This window comes from Lygodium microphyllum, chromosome 10, assembly GCF_053477565.2.
Source record: "Lygodium microphyllum isolate KBCC chromosome 10, Lygodium_microphyllum_v1.1.10, whole genome shotgun sequence".
NCBI classification, from domain to species: domain Eukaryota; kingdom Viridiplantae; phylum Streptophyta; class Polypodiopsida; order Schizaeales; family Lygodiaceae; genus Lygodium; species Lygodium microphyllum.
The window spans coordinates 22,212,513-22,237,013 of record NC_141144.1 but is presented as its reverse complement, the minus strand read 5'-3'; the positions used below and the strand labels follow the sequence as shown (position 1 = coordinate 22,237,013).

The 24,501-nt window shown below is 42.1% G+C and overlaps 1 protein-coding gene across 1 annotated transcript in view; it reads right to left on the bottom strand.

The window, feature by feature from the left end:
- Positions 1-24,501, bottom strand: part of LOC148029787 (uncharacterized) — an 80,682-nt gene that overhangs the window by 7,767 nt on the left and 48,414 nt on the right. The window contains exons 2-3 of the mRNA XM_087686111.1: positions 14,737-14,902; positions 13,978-14,230 (exon numbers count right to left, since the gene is read on the bottom strand). Coding sequence (XP_087542237.1) covers positions 13,978-14,230; positions 14,737-14,902 — 419 coding nt within the window. The remainder of the gene's footprint in view (positions 1-13,977; positions 14,231-14,736; positions 14,903-24,501) is intronic.

The following is a 24,501-nucleotide window of genomic DNA, read 5'->3' as shown; positions in this document are numbered from 1 at the left end:
GTCACGTACTATCTACTGTCCAACCATCACCGACTGCAACCTATCACTATCCAATACTAGGCGCCCTATTTTCAATCATCGCCTCGCTGTTTGGAGGTCTCAATTTGCTATGTCATCATAGCACCTGATTAGCCTGCGTTTTCAACATCTGATGCCAGGCAACAGGCTATTGTCATCTCTCACACCAGGCGACTGCTGCAATACCTACGTTTTTGCTATCGAGCAGGTTATCTCCATCAACAAACACCTCTCCTATTGTCGCCTCAATTTCTTGATACTCTGGTGATCAATGTTGATGTTTTCCGCACTCCGACACTCCAACTAGTGGTCACAGCACTTAGGATCTGTCTCCGATGAACGTTACTCTCCGACACTATATTGCTTTGTCCTTGGTATTCTGTACACTCTTACATTCATTTACAGTATTCATTCACTTCATAGTTTCTTCTCTCTATATTTGAGTTTTGAGTTTTTACATTTTGTGCTTTGCATTTTGCGTGTAGGATTTGAGTTTTGCTCATTTCTATTCGAGTCTTTTTGTTTCACTCTTGGTCGTGCATGCTGTGTTTCCTCAATGCAAACCCTAGCATATCTTCACATGCTTTGTTTACTTACAAAAGGAGATACTAATGCTTACATATTTGATATGTAGATATCGTTGCAAGAAGAGCAATCAAGGCTGAATCCCTCTAATATAAGTATGGATAATCAAGCATTTGTAACCAACCATCAAAACAAAGGAAAGTCACAACAACCCTCAAACTCAAAGGAAAAGGGCAAAACCGCTTTCTCTATGGACTCCTCAAGCACCAAGGATGATGGTGCTTTAAAAAAAGAGGTGTAATTATTGCAAGAAGGGGCATATGATTGAAGAATGCAGAAAAATGATGGCAAGTGAAAAGAGAAAACAATCGAGCATGAGTGTTGCTGAAAATTCAGCAAATGCAAAGGAGGCAACCACACATTTGGCAAGCTTGTCTTATGCCTTCATTGTGCATTGTTCATATGATCCTTCTTCACATGAGCATGGTCTTTCAATTGCTAAAAATTGTGGCACATGATATTTTGATGGTGGCACTTCTAAGCACATAACGTCCTTTTGTGACTTGTTTGTATCATATGCAAATATACAAAAGAAGGGATCCATTGTATGTGCAAATAATGCTTTGTATGCAATTCAAGGCATTGGTTAGATTCCCATTATTGCAATGGATGGAAAGACTATCGTGCTTGAAAAGATCTTATATGTGCCAAGCATAAAGAAAAATTTGCTTTTAGTTTCAGCCATTGTATATGTTGGTTTTATGGTTAAATTCCACATGGATCAATGCAATGTCTATGACTGTAGTGATGGGGATGCCCTCATTGTCACTAGTACTTTGTACACTATGGACTCTATCAACTTGATTTATATGAGAGAAGAGTATCAAAGGATGGGTGTCTATCACATGAAGGGTACCAAGGCTCCTGCCCATCGCATCACGAACGCTGCCCCATGTCACACCTCCGCTGCCATCGCGCGCCCACCCAACGCTTCCATCGCTCTCACATAGGTCCCCCCCTCGCCTTCCTCAACATTCGCCCCCTCAACATTCGCCTTCCATCGCTTTATAGCAGGCGCATTGCGCCCACCCTTTCCCGCCAGCTCTCGTAAGCTCCCCCCTCGTCCACCAGCGTCCCCTGTGCCCCCCCTCCATCGTGCTCATCCAGAGCCCGCCTTCCGTAGCGTCCGCCCCCTCCTCCCACCACCCAGTTGTCCTGTTTCCTCCGCCAGCGCTGCGCCCACCCCTCTCTCGCCAGCGATCATCAGCTCCTCCCTACTCCACCAGCCCCCCCCCTCTACTCTGACACACTGCACGACCCCCCTCCCCTCTGATCTGGAACCTTAGATTTCCAAAGTTGTTTAAATCTTTCCTGCCTTTTTTTTTTACTATCTCGAATATGCCATAGTTTATTAACCTTCGCAATGACCCATTTCTTGGCCTCCACCGTCTGATGATATATCTGATTAGCTGACCTCTTCTCGAAATCATCAAGAAGCACAAACATCCAGTCACGCTATGGTTGTAATGCACGCAAGGGAGCAAACCTCTCAATTTTGTCCTGTATGGATGATCGAATGTCACTATATCCGCAAGAAACCCGAAAGTACTGACGAATACGCCTGAAAGAATAAAGACGGGGCCGCCCAGGAATAACACCATCAATGACTATCTGCAACCCCAAAAGAGCCATCTGATTAAACTTATCTCTTTGTAAATTTTTATTCGGCTAATCCAACAACCTAGAGGAGGCCAGTACTTCTGCTTGCAACGAATTCTCCTCCTTACGACTATCAGGAGGGCGCCAAACTACAAATCGTAACATCCCCTGCCAGGATGCAATCAAATGAGAAAGGAGAAAAGACTGAGAGACCTTAATAGGCCTTGAGGAATTGAGCACATGCCATCATGAGGCATGAATAACCATGTTACTATGAGATATGCCAATCTTTTCTATGAAAAGTTTAGCAATATCTAACCAAGGATGGCTCTGTACACATAGGGCCTACAAAAGGGTTGGCCTCAAAGCAGGCCATATGCAAGTTAACATCCAGCAAAGTTGCACCCCCCATCCTTTTCATAGTGATATGTTGCTACGAAATCCACACCTCTCCTAAACAATTGCCTTTCTTTTCCACAACATGAATCTAATAGGCTGGTGGACCAATTCCAAAAGAAACTTCTTAGTCCAAGGAAGCAGTGGCAGAAAAAATGAAATCATGTTGATCATAATACACTAAGCAACTTTAAGTCGGACATGTAGAGACCAGCCTTGAGATTTCCAGTACATAAACCTATCATGAATCCAAGAGCCCATCCAATCTAGCAAGGCACAAGGGGCTACTTCCACACCAATAGGATATCCCAAGTGTCTGGTTATATTTCCCCTTGAGATCACAATACCATGCCAGCCCAATGCCTATAGATCATTCTCCGTACAAGAGAGAAGAGTAGATTTCTGAGTATTAATATGGAGACCCGATGCCAAAGCGAAAAGATTCCACACCACCATTGCCCGATTAACATTAGTGCGATCTGCCTTGAGAAACATAAAAGAATCGTCTACCAAAGATTGACCCACAAGTTGGGTACTAGAGGGAAGAGACAAGCCAACTATCTCACCTTGATCAGCCAACTTATCCAACAATGAGAGCATCGGGTGAGTGACTAAAGCAAATAGCAAAGGGATGAGAGGGCAGCCTTGTCGAAGAGACCAGGATAAGGCAATTTCCTCCGTGATCCCTCCATTAAGTGCAATACGAGCCACAGCACCCTGACTAATGGTATCTACCAAAGAAATCATGTGAGGACCGAATCCCATTGTAGACATTAATTGTCACAAAAAAGACCAGCTAACATGATCAAATGCCTTCTCAATATCAAGCTAAAGCATAACCACTTGCTAGCCTGAAGCTTTGGCATAGTCAATCCCAATTGAACATTCAAGATGTTGTGCATTATATTCCGGCCTTTAATGAAGCCATATTGACGTGGATGAACTAGGTGCAGAAATACCTTCTACAATCTATTGGCAATGATCTTCAAAATTTATATAAAGAACCCATAACAGAAATAGGTCTCCATTCTCTCTCTCTCTCTCCCCTCCATGGAGTTTCATCCACTATAGCCTCTTAGCCCATCTTTGTGAGCTCCATATCCCATAGTGGTATTAGAGCGGGTTCGACTATGCCTCAGCCAATTGCTGCCACATCCCCCTTGAAATGGAAGAGTCACCCTATTGAAGCCCACGAATCGTTCCTAAGAGAGAATTCGGATAGGATCTCGGTGTAGGTGCGGTGATTCATTTCACGGGCGAGGTCTCTGGTTCAAGTGCAGGATGGCCCAGCTGCACCAAGGATAAGGAAAAGAAGCATCGAATCTGTTCACATATACTTCACTTGGTCCTCCTAGGGGTGGGTGCTCTCCTCTTGGTTTTCAAGGCACTCTATTTTGAAGGCTTGTATGATACATGGGCACCTGGCGGCGGGGATGTGAGAAAGATTACAAATCTCACTTTAAGCCCAAGTGTTATCTTTGGTTACCTGTTAAAATCCCCCTTTGGGGGAGAGGGATGGATCGTAAGTGTAGACAACCTGGAAGATATCATTGGAGGGCATGTCTGGCTGGGATCCATTTGTATTTTCGGGGGAATCTGGCACATATTGACCAAACCTTTCGCTTGGGCTCGCCGTGCCTTTGTATGGTCCGGAGAAGCTTATTTGTCTTACAGTTTAGGAGCTCTTTCCATCTTCGGTTTTACTACTTGTTGTTTCGTCTGGTTTAACAATACAGCCTATCCTAGTGAATTTTATGGTCCCACTGGTCCTGAGGCTTCTCAGGCTCAAGCTTTTACCTTTCTCGTCAGGGACCAACGCCTCGGTGCAAACATAGGCTCTGCTCAGGGACCTACCGGTTTGGGTAAGTACCTAATGCGCTCCCCCACAGGAGAAATCATTTTTGGCGGCGAAACCATGCACTTCTGGAACCTCCGCGCACCTTGGTTAGAACCTCTCAGAGGCCCGAATGGTTTGGATCTGAGTAAGTTGAAAAGAGACATACAACCCTGGCAGGAACGACAGTCAGCGGAATATATGACCCACACACCTCTAGGTTCTTTAAACTCCGTGGGTGGGGTAGCTACCGAAATCAATGCTGTAAACTATGTGTCTCCCCGAAGTTGGTTAGCCACGTCTCATTTTGTTCTGGGATTCTTTTTTTTCGTGGGTCACTTGTGGCACGCAGGAAGGGCTCGAGCAGCTGCAGCTAGGTTTGAAAAGGGGATTGATCGTGATACCGAACCTGTCCTTTCCATGACACCCCTGAATTAGAAGGAAAAATCAAAAAAAATAGGTGGAGGGGAAAAAAGAATTTCATTCTTTTCTAAACCCTTTGTACTTATTGTTCGATTGGAAGAATATTCATACTTATTCATTGGTTCATCAATTGTAAGATTGAGTATGCATCAACTGATTTGGACGTAATAGAAAATGGATCTCAAGTACATAAAGAAATACTTATTGGATTAGCCTTTTCTCCATTTCTGAATAATGGAGAATAAAAAGTGACCAGTACTTTTTATCTTCTTTTTTTTTTCCCCCTTCCCTCTTTTTTGAAAACCATTGAAGCTTTAGTAAGAATTAGTAAGAATTATTTGTCTTTAGTTTCTATTGGGAATACGGCTTTCAATAAGACAAAACCTTCATTCACGTGTGATTCTTTTACGTTGACGCGCGTATAATCTCACATGTTGGGAGATTAACGGGTGGAGTGGAAAAAAATGTCCCTTCACTTATCCTCTGCAACTATCTTATTGAATGGCTCTATTCCATATAGCTAAAAAGGATTTTTCTTTAGTTTTTCTTTCAATTTCTAACTATTTTGCGCTAGATTCCTCGCATCCATCCATTCATATCATCTCTTATTTTTTGGAAACTATGGGTGTATGATATAGAATCAATATCTCAAAGAATTTGGGATATCAAAGTAAAAGAGTCCCAATTGATCGTGTCAGGACATTAGTATAGTGCTACTAGCAAAACTATCCCCTATTCTAATGTATAGTAGGAGAGAGAGGGATTCGAACCCTCGATAGCATTTCAAGTACGTGGACCACAGTCTGGACTCATGGGCTCACCAGTCTTGATCGTTATAAAGGTCGATGCTACGATATTGAACCCGCTGCTGGGGAGGAAAATCAATACATAGCATATGTAGCTTATCCTTTGGATTTATTTGAAGAAGGTTCCGTTACTAATATGCTACGATATTGAACCCGTTGCTGGGGAGGAAAATCAATACATAGCATATGTAGCTTATCCTTTGGACACCCTGCTTGGATGTGCCGGAATGAATTAATTATTGATATTAAAGGTTTGGATTGTACGAATCGTCTGGTTATTCCAGCACAGAGTTTACTTATGATTCGGAATGATCAATATGTTGAGTCACAACAGATTATTGCAGAAGTACGAACCAGGGAGTTCCCTCTCAAGGAACGTATTCTAAAATCCATTTATCCAAACCTGGAGGGAGAGATCCATTGGAGCAGGCTCGTTCGTCACTCCCAAAATCGCATGGGCGATACAGTTCGTATTGTATGTGACGCGGGTCATGCCTGGGTCCTTTCAGGAACCTCTCATTCTTTTGATAGATATTATTTCTCGCACTGGGACCAAGATAGAATTGATCTACCTATCAAAGCCAAGTCTCATAAAATGAGCGGGAAATCTTCTTCCAATAAAAGGTATTTGGAAATCCATAAAGAAAAGGAAGTGATACAAGAGTTTGGGCCCAACCCGAAGTATTCTACGAATCTTTCTAATCTTTTAACATTCACTTCGACCCTTTCCCATTTTGTAGTGAATCGAATTGAAGGAGGAGTAGGTGCAGTTATATCATCACTGAAATGGAAAGCAAATTTCGATGAGTTATCCCCCATAACTTTCAATCTTCAATTACTGGATACTAGTACTATTTCTAACAAAAGTAGGATCGTTGCTATTTGCGGCTATGACGAGTACCAGACCAATGTTTCAGGCGTCATCAAGTATGGCAGTATACAAGTCGAACCTAATAGGGAAACGGAATTGGTTTCGGGAGACAAAACGACAGACACTTTTCGACCGCAAAACCAAATTATTGGAGGAGGTAATTTCTTCCTAGTTCCCGAAGAGAAATATGTTACTCATGAACCCCCTTCATCTCTCTTTGTAGCAAACCACTGCTTCATTGAAGAAGGTACACAAATATCTCCTAGCGTCACTAGTCAAGTATCTGGACTGGTTCAAATAAAAGCAATAGAAAATGGTATGGAAATAAGGATTTTACCAGGATATATCTATCAACCCAAAAACCTAGAAGTAATAATGAGTGTATTTGATAATGGGGGTGTTAGTATTGGACCACGGAATTTTGTCTTAGATGAATTCAAAGCTGATAATTGGATTTATCTACAATCGGTTTTACTTCACGGGGCAGATAAACCTTTTCTTTTGATAAGGCCAACTGTTGAATATATAGTATCTGGTGATTTGTCAATGCAGGTCAGCTTCCCTCATGAGACGCCTGAAACATTGGAATGCGTAAGGACTCAATCCTTTATGTACATGCTTTATGAAAATGATGAATACGTAGAAATCAAAAAGGGGGCAAGTATTCAATTGGTTCAAACCCATTTAGTAATTGATCCTCAGGAACGTTTTTCTTCTTTTTCTCCAATTCCTTGTACAAAAAAATCTTGTGGGTTTTTCATCAATGTAATGATGAACGACCTCTCTCATACGTCTCTCCACGTTGGATCATTACACAATTTACCCGCGATGGCAAGGTATAACCGGGTTTTTGATCAACAAAAGCTTCTTACAGATTTATCTCCTAGTTCTGATAGTCATCACAAATCAATTGTTGAATGTAGGGGCACAATTCATTCAGTTTCTAAACGAGGTGTATTATCCCCTCTTCTCTTGTTACCGTTCAGTTTATCGCGTATTAGAATACACCCCGATTTAAATTACGGGAAAATAGTATATACTAAGGATTCTGTATTAGCAGAAGTTATTTATACAAAGGGTAATGAAAAAAAAAGTCTAAAGAATTTCAACATAAATTTTTTTAATTGAGAATATTCTATGGAATTGCGAGAGAGAATATCTAATCTAGAAATATTTGATTCTTTGTTCGATCCAAAAGAAAATAGAGAGTTGGGTCTATTGGGTAATTCAGTAGATGTTCCCAGCTGTATGTATTGTCCCTGTGCTGATTCTATACCGTCCAGTGAACCATCCCATTTTGATAATGAACCAGAGCATGCATCGGAAAAGATGAATTGGTATCTTACAAACGAGGATGAACAAATTTTCAAATATCCCTCAATTGGTTTTCCAGAAATTAGCTTATTCGATAAGGCGGTTTACTTTTTGTTGGATAGCCTTACTTTTATAGAAACCACACCAGTAAAAATCGGTCTCTTAATTGGTGAAAATAGGTGTATCTATGACGAGAATAGTTGTCACCAATCGGGCCAAGTTATGGCTATAAACAAAAAAGATCTATGGGTTAGGCATGCCAAGCCTTACTTATCCACCCGAGGAGCAACCGTTCATAAGGATCTCGAAGATTTCATTGGTAAGGGTGATACTTTAATAACGTTACCATATGATAGATTGAGATCTGGGGATATCATTCAGGGTTTGCCCAAGATTGAACAATTGTTGGAATCTTGTTCGATTGCTTCTTTTCCGACCGGAACTGAAAATATTTTTGAAAGATGGAACCGAGGTGTTGTTAGATCAATTGGGAACCTTTGGGGCCGCTTCGTAGGTACCAGTACAAGTATGGAACACTGCCAATTGGTTTTAATCGATCAAATTCAAAAGGTTTATGGTTCACAAGGTGTACAAGTATCTAATAAACACATAGAAGTTATCGTTCGACAATTGACATCAAAGGTGGTATTGTTAGAAGACGGAATAACTACTATTTTTCTACCTGGGGAGCTTGTTGAGTTGTCACAAGCACAACGGATGAACCGTCTGTTAAAAAAATCTATTCCGTATAAATCTATTCTATTGGGAATGACAAAAGCATCTCTTAATACCACTAGTTTTTTATCGGAGGCAAGTTTTCAAGAGACTACTGGAGTACTAGCAAAAGCTGCTCTCCGGGGTCGGATCGACTGGTTAAAGGGATTAAAAGAGAATGTTATTCTTGGTGATGTTGTTCCCATTGGAACAAGTAGTCAAGAGATTCTTGGTCGAATGGATGGAAATAAACAAAAAGAATTCTATTCCAATAGAAAACTTTTAAATACTTTTGAAAAAGTTGATAAACAAATTATCCATGATTTTCCAGAGGAACCGGGTTTTCAGCATAATATCAGGATTCACGAAGAATTAAAGCATTCTCTTTCCCGTTCTGAGATTGGTATGCACTAATTTCATCTATTCTCGTTGTCAACTAAATCGAGAATAGATTTGTTAATTATTTTCATTAACAATATTGATTGATAGATTGCAACTGTTTTAGAACTCCCAATCCTTTTCTAACCAAGCCAGGGCTAGGACGAGAAGCACTACTCGAACTCGAAATTTCAAGTGGTTAAGAAGTGGCCCATTCCATCCCCTCGGGATCTCTCTTGAGGGACCCTAGGACCCCAAATCCCGAGGAGTCCCCTAAATCCTAATAGCTGTTAACCAAAACTGAAAATTCCAAATCGAGCAACAAATTTTCAGATGAGGGTGGATCATCCACCCCCCTTGGGCCACAGAGAGTGGACTGAGGTCCATTGCCTCGAGGGTGAAGTGGTAAACTCTCTAGGTCCCAAATCCATTGCTTGCTGTATGGCATGGAGGTTCAAATCAATCTTCCCTGAGGCGCGGAGATCTTGATTGTTTACATCTCCGCAAGTCAAAAGACTCTTTACTTATCACCGATAGGACCCTAAATCCTAGATAGGACCCTAAATCCTAGTTGTGCAAATGTTATCTAATATCTTACTTATCACCGATAGGACCCTAAATCCTAGTTGTGCAAATGTAATCTAATATCTTACTTATCACCGATAGGACCCTAAACCCTGACACAACCTGTACTTTCCATCGCTCATCTCAATTGCTAGCTAGTCAATCTGTCCCTATTTGCTTGCACAATGCCATCACTATTGATTCCAGTTGTCCCATCCTGTTGCATGCTAGTTAAGAAGAAGAGAAAGAAGATGAAGAACAAGAAGACGACGACAAAAAAGGAGAAAGTGTTGGGCTTTCTGTTTACTACCATTCCCTACACCTTGTTCATTACTTACAACCCCGCCACCTGCGTGCACAAAGAAACGCGTTGTTGGACCTGCACGCTACTGCCACAATTTTGCTGCATTACCTACTACCAAGATCATTGTGTCACTAGATTTGACGTGCCTCATAGCAGTGTTGTCAACCATTGCCACAGCACCTCATTGTTGACCTACAAAGCATAAATATTCAGCCCCATTTCTCCAGCCACATCATCAAGGCCTTTGCTATGTTCCTCAACAATGCAACACACCAAAAAGATAAGATTTATAACATTAAACCTTAATCAATTAAAAAACGTTTAAACATGTATGGCTTGTTCACATGGAATTTGGGGCACTTCAATTTCATTCAAATTCTCTCGAAATTTCATGGGTAAAGCTTGGGACTTTTCATGTTGGTGCCCTTGGGCATCCAACAAAGTGTTTGGTGACACATTTGCAACCATCCGAGTACTCGTCTTCAACATTGCGCAAAAATGACCCACCAAGCATCTAGTGCTTGGCAATGCCGTTGCAAGCGATCAAATTTGATTGCAGCATCCTCAACATCAACATCGAGGGGAGATTTTTATCCCGATAAAACTTTACATTTTAATTTTTTACATAAAGGTTAAAAATTAAAATATATAAAAACGTATTATCGGAATTAGACACTGGCCATGCTCACGCATGTACTAAGACCTTTCCATCACTTATTAAATAATTGTGTGGAATCCTTTGCCTGGATTTTAATCCAAAATGAGTAGTATTTTCATCTATTCCATTCAATTCACCTAGGAGTTATGTTTCAAGGGAAATTCTAGCCACTTTGCTCATGACCTCTGAGTTGATCCCGAAAGCTATACCCGTGTATTTGGCCTCTAGTCATGTGCCCAATGCTTTTAAGCCACACTAGCTTTTGATCAACCTTTGAGCCATGCAGGCACCTCTGAACCATGTCTTACATCCGGACCTGAGCTTCTTGGTAGACCATGTCATGACCTACCTCGTGTTGTATCTCTCTTACTTATATATCTTCTCTCCCATAATCATTGTACAGGATTAGACACTCCCTCTTGGAGGTAAAACCTTCTTTTTTTCTTTTTCTTATGTTTCATGTCATAGGTTCAATCACACATGACCTGAAGGAGAGTTTGCTAGATATGAACACACATTATTATGTATAAAAGTGTGTACTTAGGTATGAACACTATTATATTCAAAGCCTATCACTTGTACTTTCATCCCGCCTATCTCATCTGTCATTTATCAATTTATCTTTCAATTTGTGTGTACTTGAAAGAGACCTCTCTTTTTTGTTTTCGTAATTGCAGGCTCTCTCTCTCTCTCTCTCTCTCTCTCTCTCTCTCTCATGGAGTTCCATCCACCATAGCCTACTGATCAAAGTTCATTTCGCTTAGTTTTACTTTTCATGTTTCCAAGATCTTCATAAGCTCCATATCCAATAGACAAGTCACTTTCGTGGTAATCAAGAGTGCTCTCAAAATAAGAAGGTGAACTCTATTTCTAAGACTTCAATAAATACTCTTGAAGCTCTAAATATATCTTCTCAAGTTTTATTGGAAGATTGTTTTGTTGATACAAGTAGTTGCAATGGTAGTTCCATTAATAAAATTGTATTTGGCTCGTATGACCTTTTAAAGGTCACCACATGTATAAATGGCCAAAATTATAATTTTATTTCTTCTCGATTGATATAGAAACTATAGCTCCATATGGTATCAAATTTAATATCATCAACTTATTTACTTTCGACTTATGAGTCTTGACCATGTCGATATCATTTTTGGCATGTCATGATTCTTTGATAAATATTACTCTTTGTGCATTGACTATAAAAATCATATAGTTTTTTTTTATCTTCATAGTCATTTCAATGTGATTGAGGACTATTTACCCTCCGAGATCACAAAAAATAATATACACATAACTTCAGTATTGATATTTAGTAATTTTTTTCCAATCCAATTATTACTATTTATATTTGTTCTATTAAAAAGGTTCAATCATCTAACCCGCAACGTCATTTAATTTCTTTTGATAATAATCTTAATATTAATTCAAATGTAAGTGAATAGTTGGATCCGATATTACTTAGAGTATACTGACATCTATCCATCCAAACTACCTTATGGACTTCTGTTGTCTCGCAGAATCTTACATCATAGGACTGACATGTGGCCCGATAGCCATCCCCCCCTCTTGACAACCTTATAGATTTAGCCCAAAAGAGCAGGACAAGATAGCTAGGCAACTTCACAACTACCTAGCTACAGATTTTATTGAGCTAAGTAAATCCCCATGAGATATATCTATTATTATCGCAAAAAGAAACGATAGCACAATGTGTTTCTGTGTCAATTACAAAGGTCTCAATAAGTTGACCATCAAGAATAAATATATGTTACCTAAAATGGATGACCTTATAGATCGACTTTGTGGTGCGTGAATATTATGCCAAAATCGATCTTAGGTCCGATTAAGGAGGAGGGTTATCTATAGCTAGAGGACTTGGACCAAATAAATTTACAAGAAGCTTCAACTAGAGGATCAAAGTAGTGAGATACAACGAGACAAAGTGGTATATTGACCAAACCTAGCCACTGTATGTTAGATGGATGGAGATATTGGGTTTACTAAAGAATGTCTCTCCAAAGATTACAATGGGATCAAGGAGAGCAGGTGTTGAGGGGTCCATTACTTGGTCGGCCACGCAAGACAACCATCTTTGACTAATCTTCACTAAAGAGATTAAATATGCCCTTGGAAATGACTTAAGGTGTCATGGGGGTTAGAGAATTAAAATATTCAATGCTTTTAACTAAGGTTTATAAAAGATTCTAAACACTTCTTAAGTTCATAGTGCTTGGGAATTTAAAGTTGGGCTGCACTGCAGACAAGGCCAAGCAATTTTCATTTTCCACGAGTATTAATTGCTGGAAATTCAGTTCTAGAGTGTGAATTATGTATAGGCAGTTTTGACACTTGGCACTCAGGGAGAGAACCTGCCATGCAAGGTCCAAGTAGCTTGTTGGTAGCAGGTTGGGCAGGTTGGGCAGCAGAGGAAGAAGCTTTTGGGCTGGGCAACTGCCATCTAGCAGTTTTGACAGCTTGGAGAATCAAATCTGATGTAGTAGCCTGATTCGGGGACTCTCCAGCATTAGGCAACTGCATGCTGATCATCATTTGCTGAAAGCAACCTGATCTGAAAGCATCCAGCTGCTATTCATGATCCTCTCCTGCCCAGTATTGATGAATCCTCTATCATGTGCCACTCATCTCTCTTTCTCCTGCAAATCAATTCTCGGGCCTAAATTGCTGTTACAGACCTACTTTCAACAGAAATTTGGATTTACCAGCCTGTCTTTAGATGCATGCATGAAGAATTTGGACGTGGATGAAGGCCTATTGTTGTAAAAGTGAAATTACAACAGACCTGAAGTCATTCAGCCACCTACAGCAAAGAATCAAGGGGCAAATTGAGGATTATTGCTGCTGCCCAATTGGGGCAGCAAGAGGTTCCAGATTTTGTAAGAGGTTGTGCTTCATCCACTGAAGATTTTTGGAAACTCTAACACGTATTACTTGAGTTCATGGTGTGGCCCAGCAATTTCTTGGGAATCCAACCTATCTCTTGGGAATCCAACGTATTACTTGAGTTCATGGTGTGGCCCAGCAATTTCTTGGGAATCCAACCTATCTCTTGGGAATCCAACGTATTACTTGAGTTCATGGTGTGGCCCAGCAATTTCTTGGGAATCCAACCTATCTCTTGGTTGTACAACAAATTCTGGAACAAAGATTAAAGAAATACTGCGAGGGGCACCAGTTCTATGTCCAATCAACATCGGCTGCCTCTTGTGATTGATTAAGTGTTAATTTGATTCAACTCTTAAATTGTTGCTAGCTGTAAATTACTTGTGAATCAGGGAAATCACCATTTTCTCCGTTGAGGAAGGATGGTTTCACTATGGACTTGGAATTCATACATTGAGATGGGTCCGGCATTCGTGTTAACTGGAATGAACTGGCCAGAGGTTACTCCTAATTCTGCTGGCAACTAGACTCGTAGCTGAAACTTGCATTGTTGTACACGACAAGGCATATTATATATTTGAAAGCTTTTCAAAAGCAAGAGAGTGGCCTTACCTGATTTTTTATATAGGGAGCTGTCATACAATGACACCCTGCTGCAAGATCTGACCATGAGAAAATCCCAGGCTTTATATAATTATCTTCAACCCAGCCACGGGGAGAAACAGGTCGCTCAAGGTCAAAGCTTAAATATCCTCCTTTAGTACAAACAAGAAGTTGATTTCTTTTCACAGTTCCCCTAGTGACAGCATTTAACACTGCTCGGCCAACAGCTCTTTCACTTCGCATGTTGCGATAATTGATTGCACTGAAAAAAGGATTGATTGTAAGAACTCAGAGGCTATTAAGAAAACAATTACCTTTCAGGTTTCATTGCTGGCACTTCAAAATTACTTCAATATTTATTCTTGTGATATTATGAAAACAGCAACTTCAAGCAACAGAATCTGAACAACTGAGGTTGGGAGAGATTTTCTTGCCAAAATCAGAAACTTTCAGATCTATTTCAGGCCTTTCGGAGCCTCTACTTATATGCACATAGCATCTTGACTTGTTCCATGCATGAGTGCATGCAATGAAAAGCACAATTTGCATGATCTCACCAATATATCCCCTTTCTGCTACTCAATGTACAAGCATATAAGAGCTCCGCACTCTTCTGATTTACAAGTGTTGGATGTTAAAAAGACAAGGTTCAACTACCATGCAAATAGAACTGCCTAAATCCTTGTGCATAGACTCTAATCACTCAACACATACAAGGCAATTGCATTTACTCTTACCAACAATACTAAAGAGGGCAGCAGTACTTGCCTGTCAAGAACATTGACACCAAGAGTAAGACCTAGGGAGATTGAATCTTCATATTCCTTATCTGCAGCATCAGTCTCTGGCCCTAAATAAGTGCCAAGGCCGATTGAAGAAACTGTCAAGTCTCCAGTAGCTCCTTGAGTAGGGAGAATCCTGAAGTGACCTGGTCCTGCATTGTACAACATGCTGTTATAATCTTGAGACTTCCTAAGAACTTGGCATCCATGCAATAAAAAAGACAGAATCAGGTCAGCAGATCCAAACCAAATCATGAGCATCGCATATAAGCATAAACAATACCCAATGAAGCCCAACCAATTTTTTAAAGAAATGTAAAAGAAAGGCCATCAATGCCTTCGAATCCAACAATTTGCAAGCAAAGCAGCAGCAGAAAATTCAAAAGATAGATGGGCTTCAAACATGTAAATGCTGAGCCAAGAAATAGATATCATTCTGCAAACAGTGCATTGATGATCCACTCAAACACTATATTTACTTAAAAACTCGTTCTATCCACATGAGCAATGTGGCCTCAATATTGACAACCATACTACGAAATACCTAACTTCATTTTTCAGAGAAAAGAAAACTCTATAAATGACACCTTGAAGAAACTCCCCCTGTGATAAAAATATGAAGTACAAAGATTGTCCTACAAAGAGCATTTGAATACATCATAAATACAATGGTTGCATGAACAAACAATCTAGTGAGCTATAGTGCCCAACGATATGAGGGGCTAGGTGAAAGAAGGTGCTAGAATCGCATATCCGCATGTAAGCATCTCTTCATAAGAAACACCTAAGGATACACACATGAACCAAACCTTAGAAGAAAGATTCAATTTTTTCACATGCAGTTTTTAGCATTGAGTCAATGACATTGCTATACCAGAGTGCCCCATACTCACTCTATCTTCCTACTTTGGTAAGCAGGTTTGCTTTCTTTTGGTCCACTATGTTCAAGCTTTTATAGTCCATCGTGCCTTCGCAATCCACCAAAAAGTCGACTACAAATTTTTAATGTTGGCATGCCCTTTCTATTAGCAGCCATGTGTGTCCTCTATGGTCATCTCCTGCCTGTGAGCCTTAGTGTGAGTCAGAAGAGGACATTAGGAACTCTGACAGTGTACTTTTCCATCATTTTATTTGTCCCAGAAATTTTACGTAGAGATTTGTCCCCTCATTTTTCATCATTTCCATGAAGGCCTTTATTGCTGGAGATGGGACATTTTTATCAAGCATGGGTCACATTTTATGCATTGCATCTGGTGTTTTTAATGCATTTATGCTGGTTTGACATACATTGGCCAGTTTCAGCATTTTATGCTATTCATGGCTACCTGCCCTACATTGTCAGTTATTCACTCAATTCTTGTGCTAGCCCTCCTCATCATTCTGTTCCTCATCTTCCTACCTCCATCTGGCGCCCTCACTAACACTCCAAGCTGCGCATAGGGGCTGAATGCAAGTAGGCCAGTTTCAGCATTTTATGCTATTTATGGCTATCTGCCCCTCCACTATCAATTATTCATTCAGTTCTTGTGCCAGCCCTCATTGTCATTCTATTCATCATCCTCTTACCTCCATCTAGTGACCTCACTGATGCTCCAAGTTGCATGTAGGGGCTGACTGAGTCCAACCTTGTATCGTTCAGATTTCTGTCAATTTGTTCCATGTACTACGTTCCTTCTATCTCCTTCTCTTTCACTCCATCTTCACTATTCCTTTCTATTGTACACACTCACATGGTATCATTCACCTTGGTAGGAGCTGAAAGTGCACTGAAGAGGAGCATTTTATAGCACTGCAATTTGCCAAGCGGCACCATCCGAGTGTTGGGCAACCATTTCATGTTAAATGCACCTTGTATTTTCCTCTGACTCATTCTCATGTGAACGCACCCTATCTACGGGCACTTTTTAACCTCTTGAATGCAAGGCGCTTTTTCCTCGTGAACACACTTCAGTGTGTAGTCTATATGACCTTGGGTTGTACCTTGTACTTTCACTCTTGTGATTCATTTTAGTTAAGGTACTCTTGCACACTTCTTTGTGTGTCTACCCTCACTCTCACTCTCTGCTCCACTTCATGCCTATTGAGCTACGCATTCAATCCAATAATGGTATTAGAGCCAGTGTGCCGCTAGCCTCACCGCCATTGCTACATTTGTAACCTTGCCAACTCCAACATGTCGAGTGCCTCATGGCATTGCTACTCGCAAACATCATCGCTCCAACCACCTCAATGAAGTGCACACAAGAACATGAGAATGACAATACTTTGAACTCAACCAACTTGATCAATTATCACCATGAAAATCAGCAAAGAGAGAGAGAGAGAGAGAGAGAGAGAGAGAGAGAAGAGCTGAAACCACATTAAGAGGGGAAATGGACCCTCCCCCTTCACATGAATTGATTGAAACAAACCATGGGCACCAAGTACCTAAACCTTAGTGAAATTGATAGTAATAATCAAATCGAGACTAAAAAGGTTGGACTTTTTATTGTGATCACATAAGCAAGGTTCAAAAACTACGAGTTTTTATTGATTTTTTAACAATCTCAATGCATTGCACTGAAATTGAGTGTAAAAAGTGTGAAATTCATGATGCAATGCATTGGATACTAAGATTAGTAAGAGACTAAGGACAGATATGCTTGAGAGTCTTTTTGGCTCAAGCTAAATAACAAGCCCTATCCATGTACAAATGACTAATTTGTTACAATTCTGAAAATTAGGGTTTTGAAACCCTAATTTCTGTTTACTCTAGGCAGCAAGCTAGTTTTTTTTTAAGTGCTTAGACTAGATCAAGCTAAGTAGCAAGTGCTTCTTGGATGAGTAATAGATAGGAGAGTACAAAGCATGTGGCTGAAATTTCAGCATGAGAAATTATTTAAAATGAAGAGAGAGACCTTCCATAAATAGATGTGGGCCTTCACTGTTGTGTGTCAGAGTGCAATGGAGTGCGAGACAGGAATGAGCAGAGACAAAGCTCAAAGTGAGAGTAAGGAATCAAAGATAAGTGTACCAATATGTTACGGTGCACAAAGAATAAAAATGTATTTATATGTTAGGGTACAAATAAAGGGTGTGTTCACACCCGTAAGTTCATACACACGGGGATTAATGGGAGTTTGCACCCAAAGGGACTTTACACCCAACAACCTCCCACTTAAATTCCTGAAGTGGTACCTTTAAGCTATCCAACTCCCACTAGTCGAATGCAATCTCATGCTGAGCCTTTGCAAGGCTTTTAGTGAGAAAATCTATAGGGTTATCTTGGATTTTGACCCTGGTCAGTGTGACAAGACCATCATCCAAGACTTGTCGAATGAAGTGATACCGAACATCTATGTGTTTAGTGCATGCATGAAACATGGCATTCTTAGCCAAACATACTACACTCCAACTATCACAACCAAGCACTGGAGTACGCGAAGAAAGACCAAGGCTGAAATATATTCAACCTCTACAGTACACAATGCTACAATTTTCTGCAACCTCGAACACCAAGAAATAGCACCAACAGCCAAAGTAAAGACACACCCACTGGTAGATTTTCTAGTTTCAAGATCTCTTGCCATGTCAGCATCATAGAATCCCTGCAACTCTAACGTACCCTTTCCATAGCATATATACTTGTCTTGTGTACCTTTTAAGTATCTAAAGATTCATTTCATTGCTACCCAATGTGATTTGCCAGGGTTAGACATGAATCTACTAACAATTCCCACTGCATGAACAATGTTAGGACGAGTTGCAACCATGGCGTGCATCAAAGAACCACAAGTTGATGCATAAGGTATGCCCTTCATAGCAGTAGCAACTGCATTATCTTTTGGGCAATCAGCTTTATTAAGCTTTGTATATGGCAGTAAAGGCGCACCAAGAGGCTTGGCATCAGCCATATTAAATCTGTCAAGTACTTTGCTGATATCCTTGTCTTGTGAGAGAAACAAGTGTTGCCCTCTTATCTCTTTTAATTTGCATGCCCAATATGTATTCAGCTGCTCCCAAAACTTGTCAGAGTGCAGCGATGCAGAAGCGTAGGACAAAGACTGAGAGAGAGTGAACGCATAGAGGAGAGAGAGAGAAAAGGAGACAGTGTAAACGCAGAAAATCTGCAGTGTAGTGTGCTATATAAGAGTGCAGAAATACACAGGGGGGCAGAGAAAATATCTGCACATGTCTCCGACTTGATGACCTCGATCTCCGTCAGCCCGAGCACAGTCTGTCTCAGCCAACAGATCTCAAGATCAGAATCTGAATAATGAATACTGAAGTGTGCCACAAAACCGGCTATAAATAGCCGAAAAATAGGAAATAATTGCAACAGGTCGGCTGCATTAAATGCAACCGACTGCAGTAAATATTGTCCGACTGCAGCAACCTGTCCGACTGCAGGTGCTGACGTGGCACTGATGTCTGCACTGTCCAAGAAATGACTGGCTAACACCCCCTCTCAGATCCTGGACAAGTGAAAAGACTAAGGGATCTGGAATGCTGCCGAAGAAGAGCCTGAGGAAGCGCCTTCGTGAACAAATTTGCAAGATTATCCTCGATCTAGCAATACTCCACATCAATGGTCCCATCCAGAAGCTTCTCCCGAATGAAGTGATACTGGATCTCAATGTGCTTCGTCCGGGCATGGAATACTGGATTCCGTACCAAGGCAATGCAACTCTCATTGTCGCACCGCAGAAAAGTAGGATGAGTCTGGGGATAGCCAAGCTCCTCCAACAATCTCCGAAGCCAGACAACCTCACATGTGGTGGAAGACGCAGCCCGATACTCCGCCTCAATAGAAGAAAGGGCTACCGTAGGCTGCTTCTTGCTACTCTAAGAGATAACACCTGTACCCAAGATAAAACAGTAGCCTATAGTAGAACTTCGGTGGTCCACATCTCGAGCCCAATCCGAGTCACTCCAACCTACAAGAACCAGATCGGAAGCATCTGTACTTGCAGGATAAGAAATCCCTAAGTCAAAGGTCCCCCTCAAATACCAAAGAATCCTCAAGGCAGCCTGCCAATGCACTTGTTTGGGTTCCGTCATGAACCCTGCCAAAAGACCCACAGCAAAACAAAGATCAACACAAGTGTTGAGAAGCCAAATCAAGGATCTAATCAACTGACGGTAGCGTGAAGCATCCATCACGGGAGAATCTGAGTGTGAAGTGGCCTTCCAATTCGGATCCATAGGAGTAGTAATGGGCCGACAAGTCTCCATCTCAAAAGTCACTAAGAGCTCCTGAATGTACCTCTGCTGAGAGATGAAAATCCCCCTCTTAGACTGATAAATCTCGTGACCCAAGAAGAAATGAAGAAGCCCCAAATCCGTCATCTCGAATGCCGAATGTAAAGCTGTCTTGGTCTCTCGGACCTTTTGTGCATGATCCCCTGTCAAAATCAAATCATCAACATATAACACGACCAACCTCGGAAGAGTACACATAAAGTTGCGGATCGGCCTTGGAGCACCAATATCCCAACTTTGATTGAAAAAACGAGTCAATCTTCTCGTTCCATACATGCGGAGCCTACTTGAGGCCATACAAGGCCTTCTTCAACCTGTAAACTTTCCCATCCAAGGATCCAAAGCCAGCATGCTGCTCAACATAGATCTCCTCCTGCAAGTCACCATTCAGAAAGACCGACGTCACATCCAACTGATAAACAGGCCATCTCCTATGGCCAGCCAAAGCAAGAACGGCTCAAATAGTCGCCATACAAGCAGTGGGGGCAAAAGTATCATGGAAATCAATGCCTAGGTGCTGAGCAAAACCTTTAGCAACAAGGCGAGCCTTGTGCTTGTCCAAAGAACCATCGCTAAGGTACTTGGTCTTGAAGACCCACTTGACACCAATCACCTTCTTGTGAGAGGGACAAGGCACAAGAGACCAAGTGCCATTCCTCTCATTAGCCTCCAACTCGGCTTCCATGGCCTACCGCCAATGATCAGACTGCAAAGCCTCCTTCACTGAAGTGGGCTCTCGATCCTGCATAATACAAGTCAGTAAACAATAGTTGGAGCAAACAAGCTCCGAAGAATTTGCTTGGTTTCTCCGTGACCTCTACGGTCCATCCTGCAATTCCCACTCCTCAAGGACCCCCTCGATCCTTGAATCTCGGAGGGTGTCACGGGCCCAACGAGGAGAAGGACGAACCTCTCCCCGTCGCTCTCCATCTGCTCAAGACTCGAGAATATCCACTGGCGGAGGCTCCTCGGGGGTGGCAGGTGAAAGAGAAGACTCTAAATCCGAAGAAGAATCTCCATCAAGGGGCTCTGGCTCCAAAGAAACTGTCTCGAAAGCCTAACTCTCCCCTGGATCTCCAGGGACGAGGTGCTCCTCACACCCCTCTGTGGCCGGTACTTCCACGAATTGCACATCTCGGCTCGTGTAGACATCCTACTTAACGGGATCAAACAAACGATAACCTTGGGATTGGGAGCTATAGCCAACAAAAACCTATCGTCGGGAAGTCGCCTCAAACTTATCCCGCTGCGTCTTCGGAATGTGCACATAAGCGTCACACCCAAAGATCCAGAAATAAGAGACATCAAGCTTAGTCTCGAAGTAAGCCTCAAAAGGTGCCATCCTGTCAACGGCCGAAGTGGGAGATCGATTAAGGATGTGAACTGCGGTAGCCACTGCCTCGGCCCACAGAAACTGAGGTGTCTGTCGGTGCTCCATCATGGTGCGAGCCATTTCGATCGCACTTCAGTTCTTCCGCTCCAAAATGCCATTCTCTTGGGGAGTGTTGGTGTTAGCAAACTCCTGGTGAATGCTCCTTATCTGCACAAAAACGAGCAAACTCATTAGACATAAATTCACCTCCCATGTTGAACGCAAGATCTTTAGTCACCGGCCAGAACGATTCTCCTCAAAAAAAAGCCAATCCTTGAAATGAGAGAAAGCCTCTGACTTCAAAGTCAAGAAATAGACCCAAGTCATCCTACTGTAGTCATCTACAATCAACATGAAGTACAAGCTCCCCTTCAGGGACTCGGTCCTCATCGGGCCACAAAGATTTGTAGATACAAGCTCCATGGGTGAAGTAGACCGCCTAGAAACTTTGTTGTGAATCGCATCCTGATGTAGTTTCCCACAAATGCAGGAGACACACAGCTGATAGCTCACTACTATGTTCAGCAAGCCTCGAACAAAGGACCCTCGCGACGCCTTCCGAAGGTACTCGTAGTTCATGTGGCCAAACCGAGCATGCCATAGCTCGAACTGTGTCTAAGAAGTAAGAAGAAGAGAAGTAAGAGCTCAAGAAGACTTCAATTTGTAGACTCCATTCTCCTCATACCCTGCAAAGAGAACCTTCATCGATCCACGATCAAGGACTCGAATAGTATCACTGTTAAACTCCACCAAGAGGCCAAGAGCACAAATCTTATGAACCGAAAGTAAATGATACTTCAAACCTGGCACATGCTACACCTCAGAGGTGTGGGTACCACCATGTCCATCTAGAATAAGCTGCATCTCACCCCGCACAGCAATAGACACACAAAAGCTGTCTCCAATGAGAATATGCCCACGCGAAGGTCGTAAAATGGGCAACACCAACTGAAGAAGGAGTCATGTGCCGTGAGGCACCACTGTCCACAATCCACTCTCGAGCCTAGAAAGCTCTCATCGCAGCATCAGAAGTTGTCGGTGTAGAGTCCTCAATGACTATTTAAGTGTAGAAAAGCAGCTAATGAGAGTACAGCCCCACCACTCCAGAGTCCTTCGTGTCCTTCTTGGTATCCTTCTTGTCTTTGTTGGGGCAATCCTTCTTCCAATGACCGATCTTTCCACAAATATGCCAAGTTGATTCCTTCTCCTTATCCTTCTTGGATTTGTTGTCCTCCTTCTTTTGGTCCTTTCCCTTCTTCTGAGAGGCTTGACCAACCAATGCCTCCGATTTGGAAGCATTTTTTCCCTTCAATTGTTCCTCCTTGTCCAAGACCATAGGAACCAACTCTTCCCACCGAAGAGTCGACTCCCGTCCGAAAGCAATAAGAGCGGAATAAAAAATACCGAATCGTGGCGGCAACTGGGATAGTAAGGTGATCACCGTGTCTTCGAAGGAAATAGGCTTCCCCGCATTTTGAACCTGCATCTGAAGCTGCCGAAGCTTGTTGATGTGTTCCCGAAGTGAAGAAGACTTAGTCACGGACAAAGTCGGTATCTACACCTCCAAAGAAACCCTCTTCATCAGGGTCATCTGGCTCCAGCCATATCTCACGAGCCACCGTCAAGTACTCGATGTGAGCTGTCACAGCTATGGTGCAAGATAGAAACAGAAAAGATCGAATCCTGGCATTCAGTTTGTCCCAATGAGATTGGGCCTTAGTCAACTCCACACGAGCATTGGAAGAGAGTTTGGACTCATCCCTCACCGAGGGCCTCTTAATCTCCTCCATCACCAATTCCACCAAATCATAAGACTCTAAAATGGCCAACATCATCACCCGCCAAATGCGGTAATTATCACCATCAAGCTTTTGATCCGTTGGAAGAGCCGGTAGGATAGGCACCTTCCTGTCCATGATCGCCTAGAACTCCAAATCAATTTCTGTAGACATGTTAACCCGCAATACCTGCACAAACGCAAAAGCAACCCCCTCTGACTGTGAAAACGCAACCTTCTAGAACTGATTCCTCCGCTGCCCAAACCTTCTTCACCCCCGTCGTAGGCGATGAAAAAGTAAAATCTGCAATGAAAGGCCTCAAACGCAGCCTTCCTCCCCTTCGAACAGCAATAACCTGCAGCAAATTCACCGATTAGACTTCTTTCCCGCATGCCCATACTCGCTTTAGCCCTGATCCGATGCACAACCCTCCTGCTCGCCCTTGAAACCTAGAAACGCAGCCTTGTGTCATGCTGAAATCTCCTCTTCAGATAGGTTCAGCCCTCAGTCAGTCCATCTTCACCGCTCTGATACCATGTCAGAGTGCAGCGATGCGGAAGCGTAAGACAAAGACTGAGAGTGAACACAGAGAGAAAAGAGAGAGAGAGAGAGAGAGAGAGAGAGAGAGAGAGGGAGAGAGAAGGAGACAGTGTAAACGCAGAAAATCTGCGGTGTAGTATGCTGTATAAGAGTGCAGAAATACACAAGGGGACAGAGGAAATATCTGCGTATGTCTCCCGACTTGATGACCTCGATCTCCGTCAGCCCAAGCACAGTCTGTCTCAGCCAACAGATCTCAAGATCAGAATCTAAATAATGAATACTGAAGTGTGCCACAAAACCGGCTATAAATAGCCAGAAAATAGGAAATAATTGCAGCAGGTCGGCTGCATTAAATGCAGCTGACTGCAGTAAATACTGTCCGACTACAGCAACCTGTCCGACTGCAGGTGCTGACGTGGCACCTGCTGACGTGGCATTGAGGTCCGCACTATCCAAGAAATGACTGGCTAACAAATCTTTCATTGAGAAGGCTGAACTCAGCTACCTTTTAATAGCATGTAGAGTACTCTTATGCTTTCCTACAATCAGCATGTCATCCACGTATAAAACCAATACAATAAGGCTTCCATCATCAGCCTTCTTAGTGTATAAGCAGTGATCTGCATGACTGCGTTTGAATCCATGGTTGAACATTAAAGTATCAAACTTTTTATACCATTGTCTAGGGGCTTGTTTCGCCCCATATAAGCTATGTTTCAATTTACAAACTAAATGTTGTTTCCCTGGAATAGTAAAACCTTCAGGTTGTTTCATGTACAACTCTTCATCCAAGTCACCATGAAGAAAAGCAATCTTC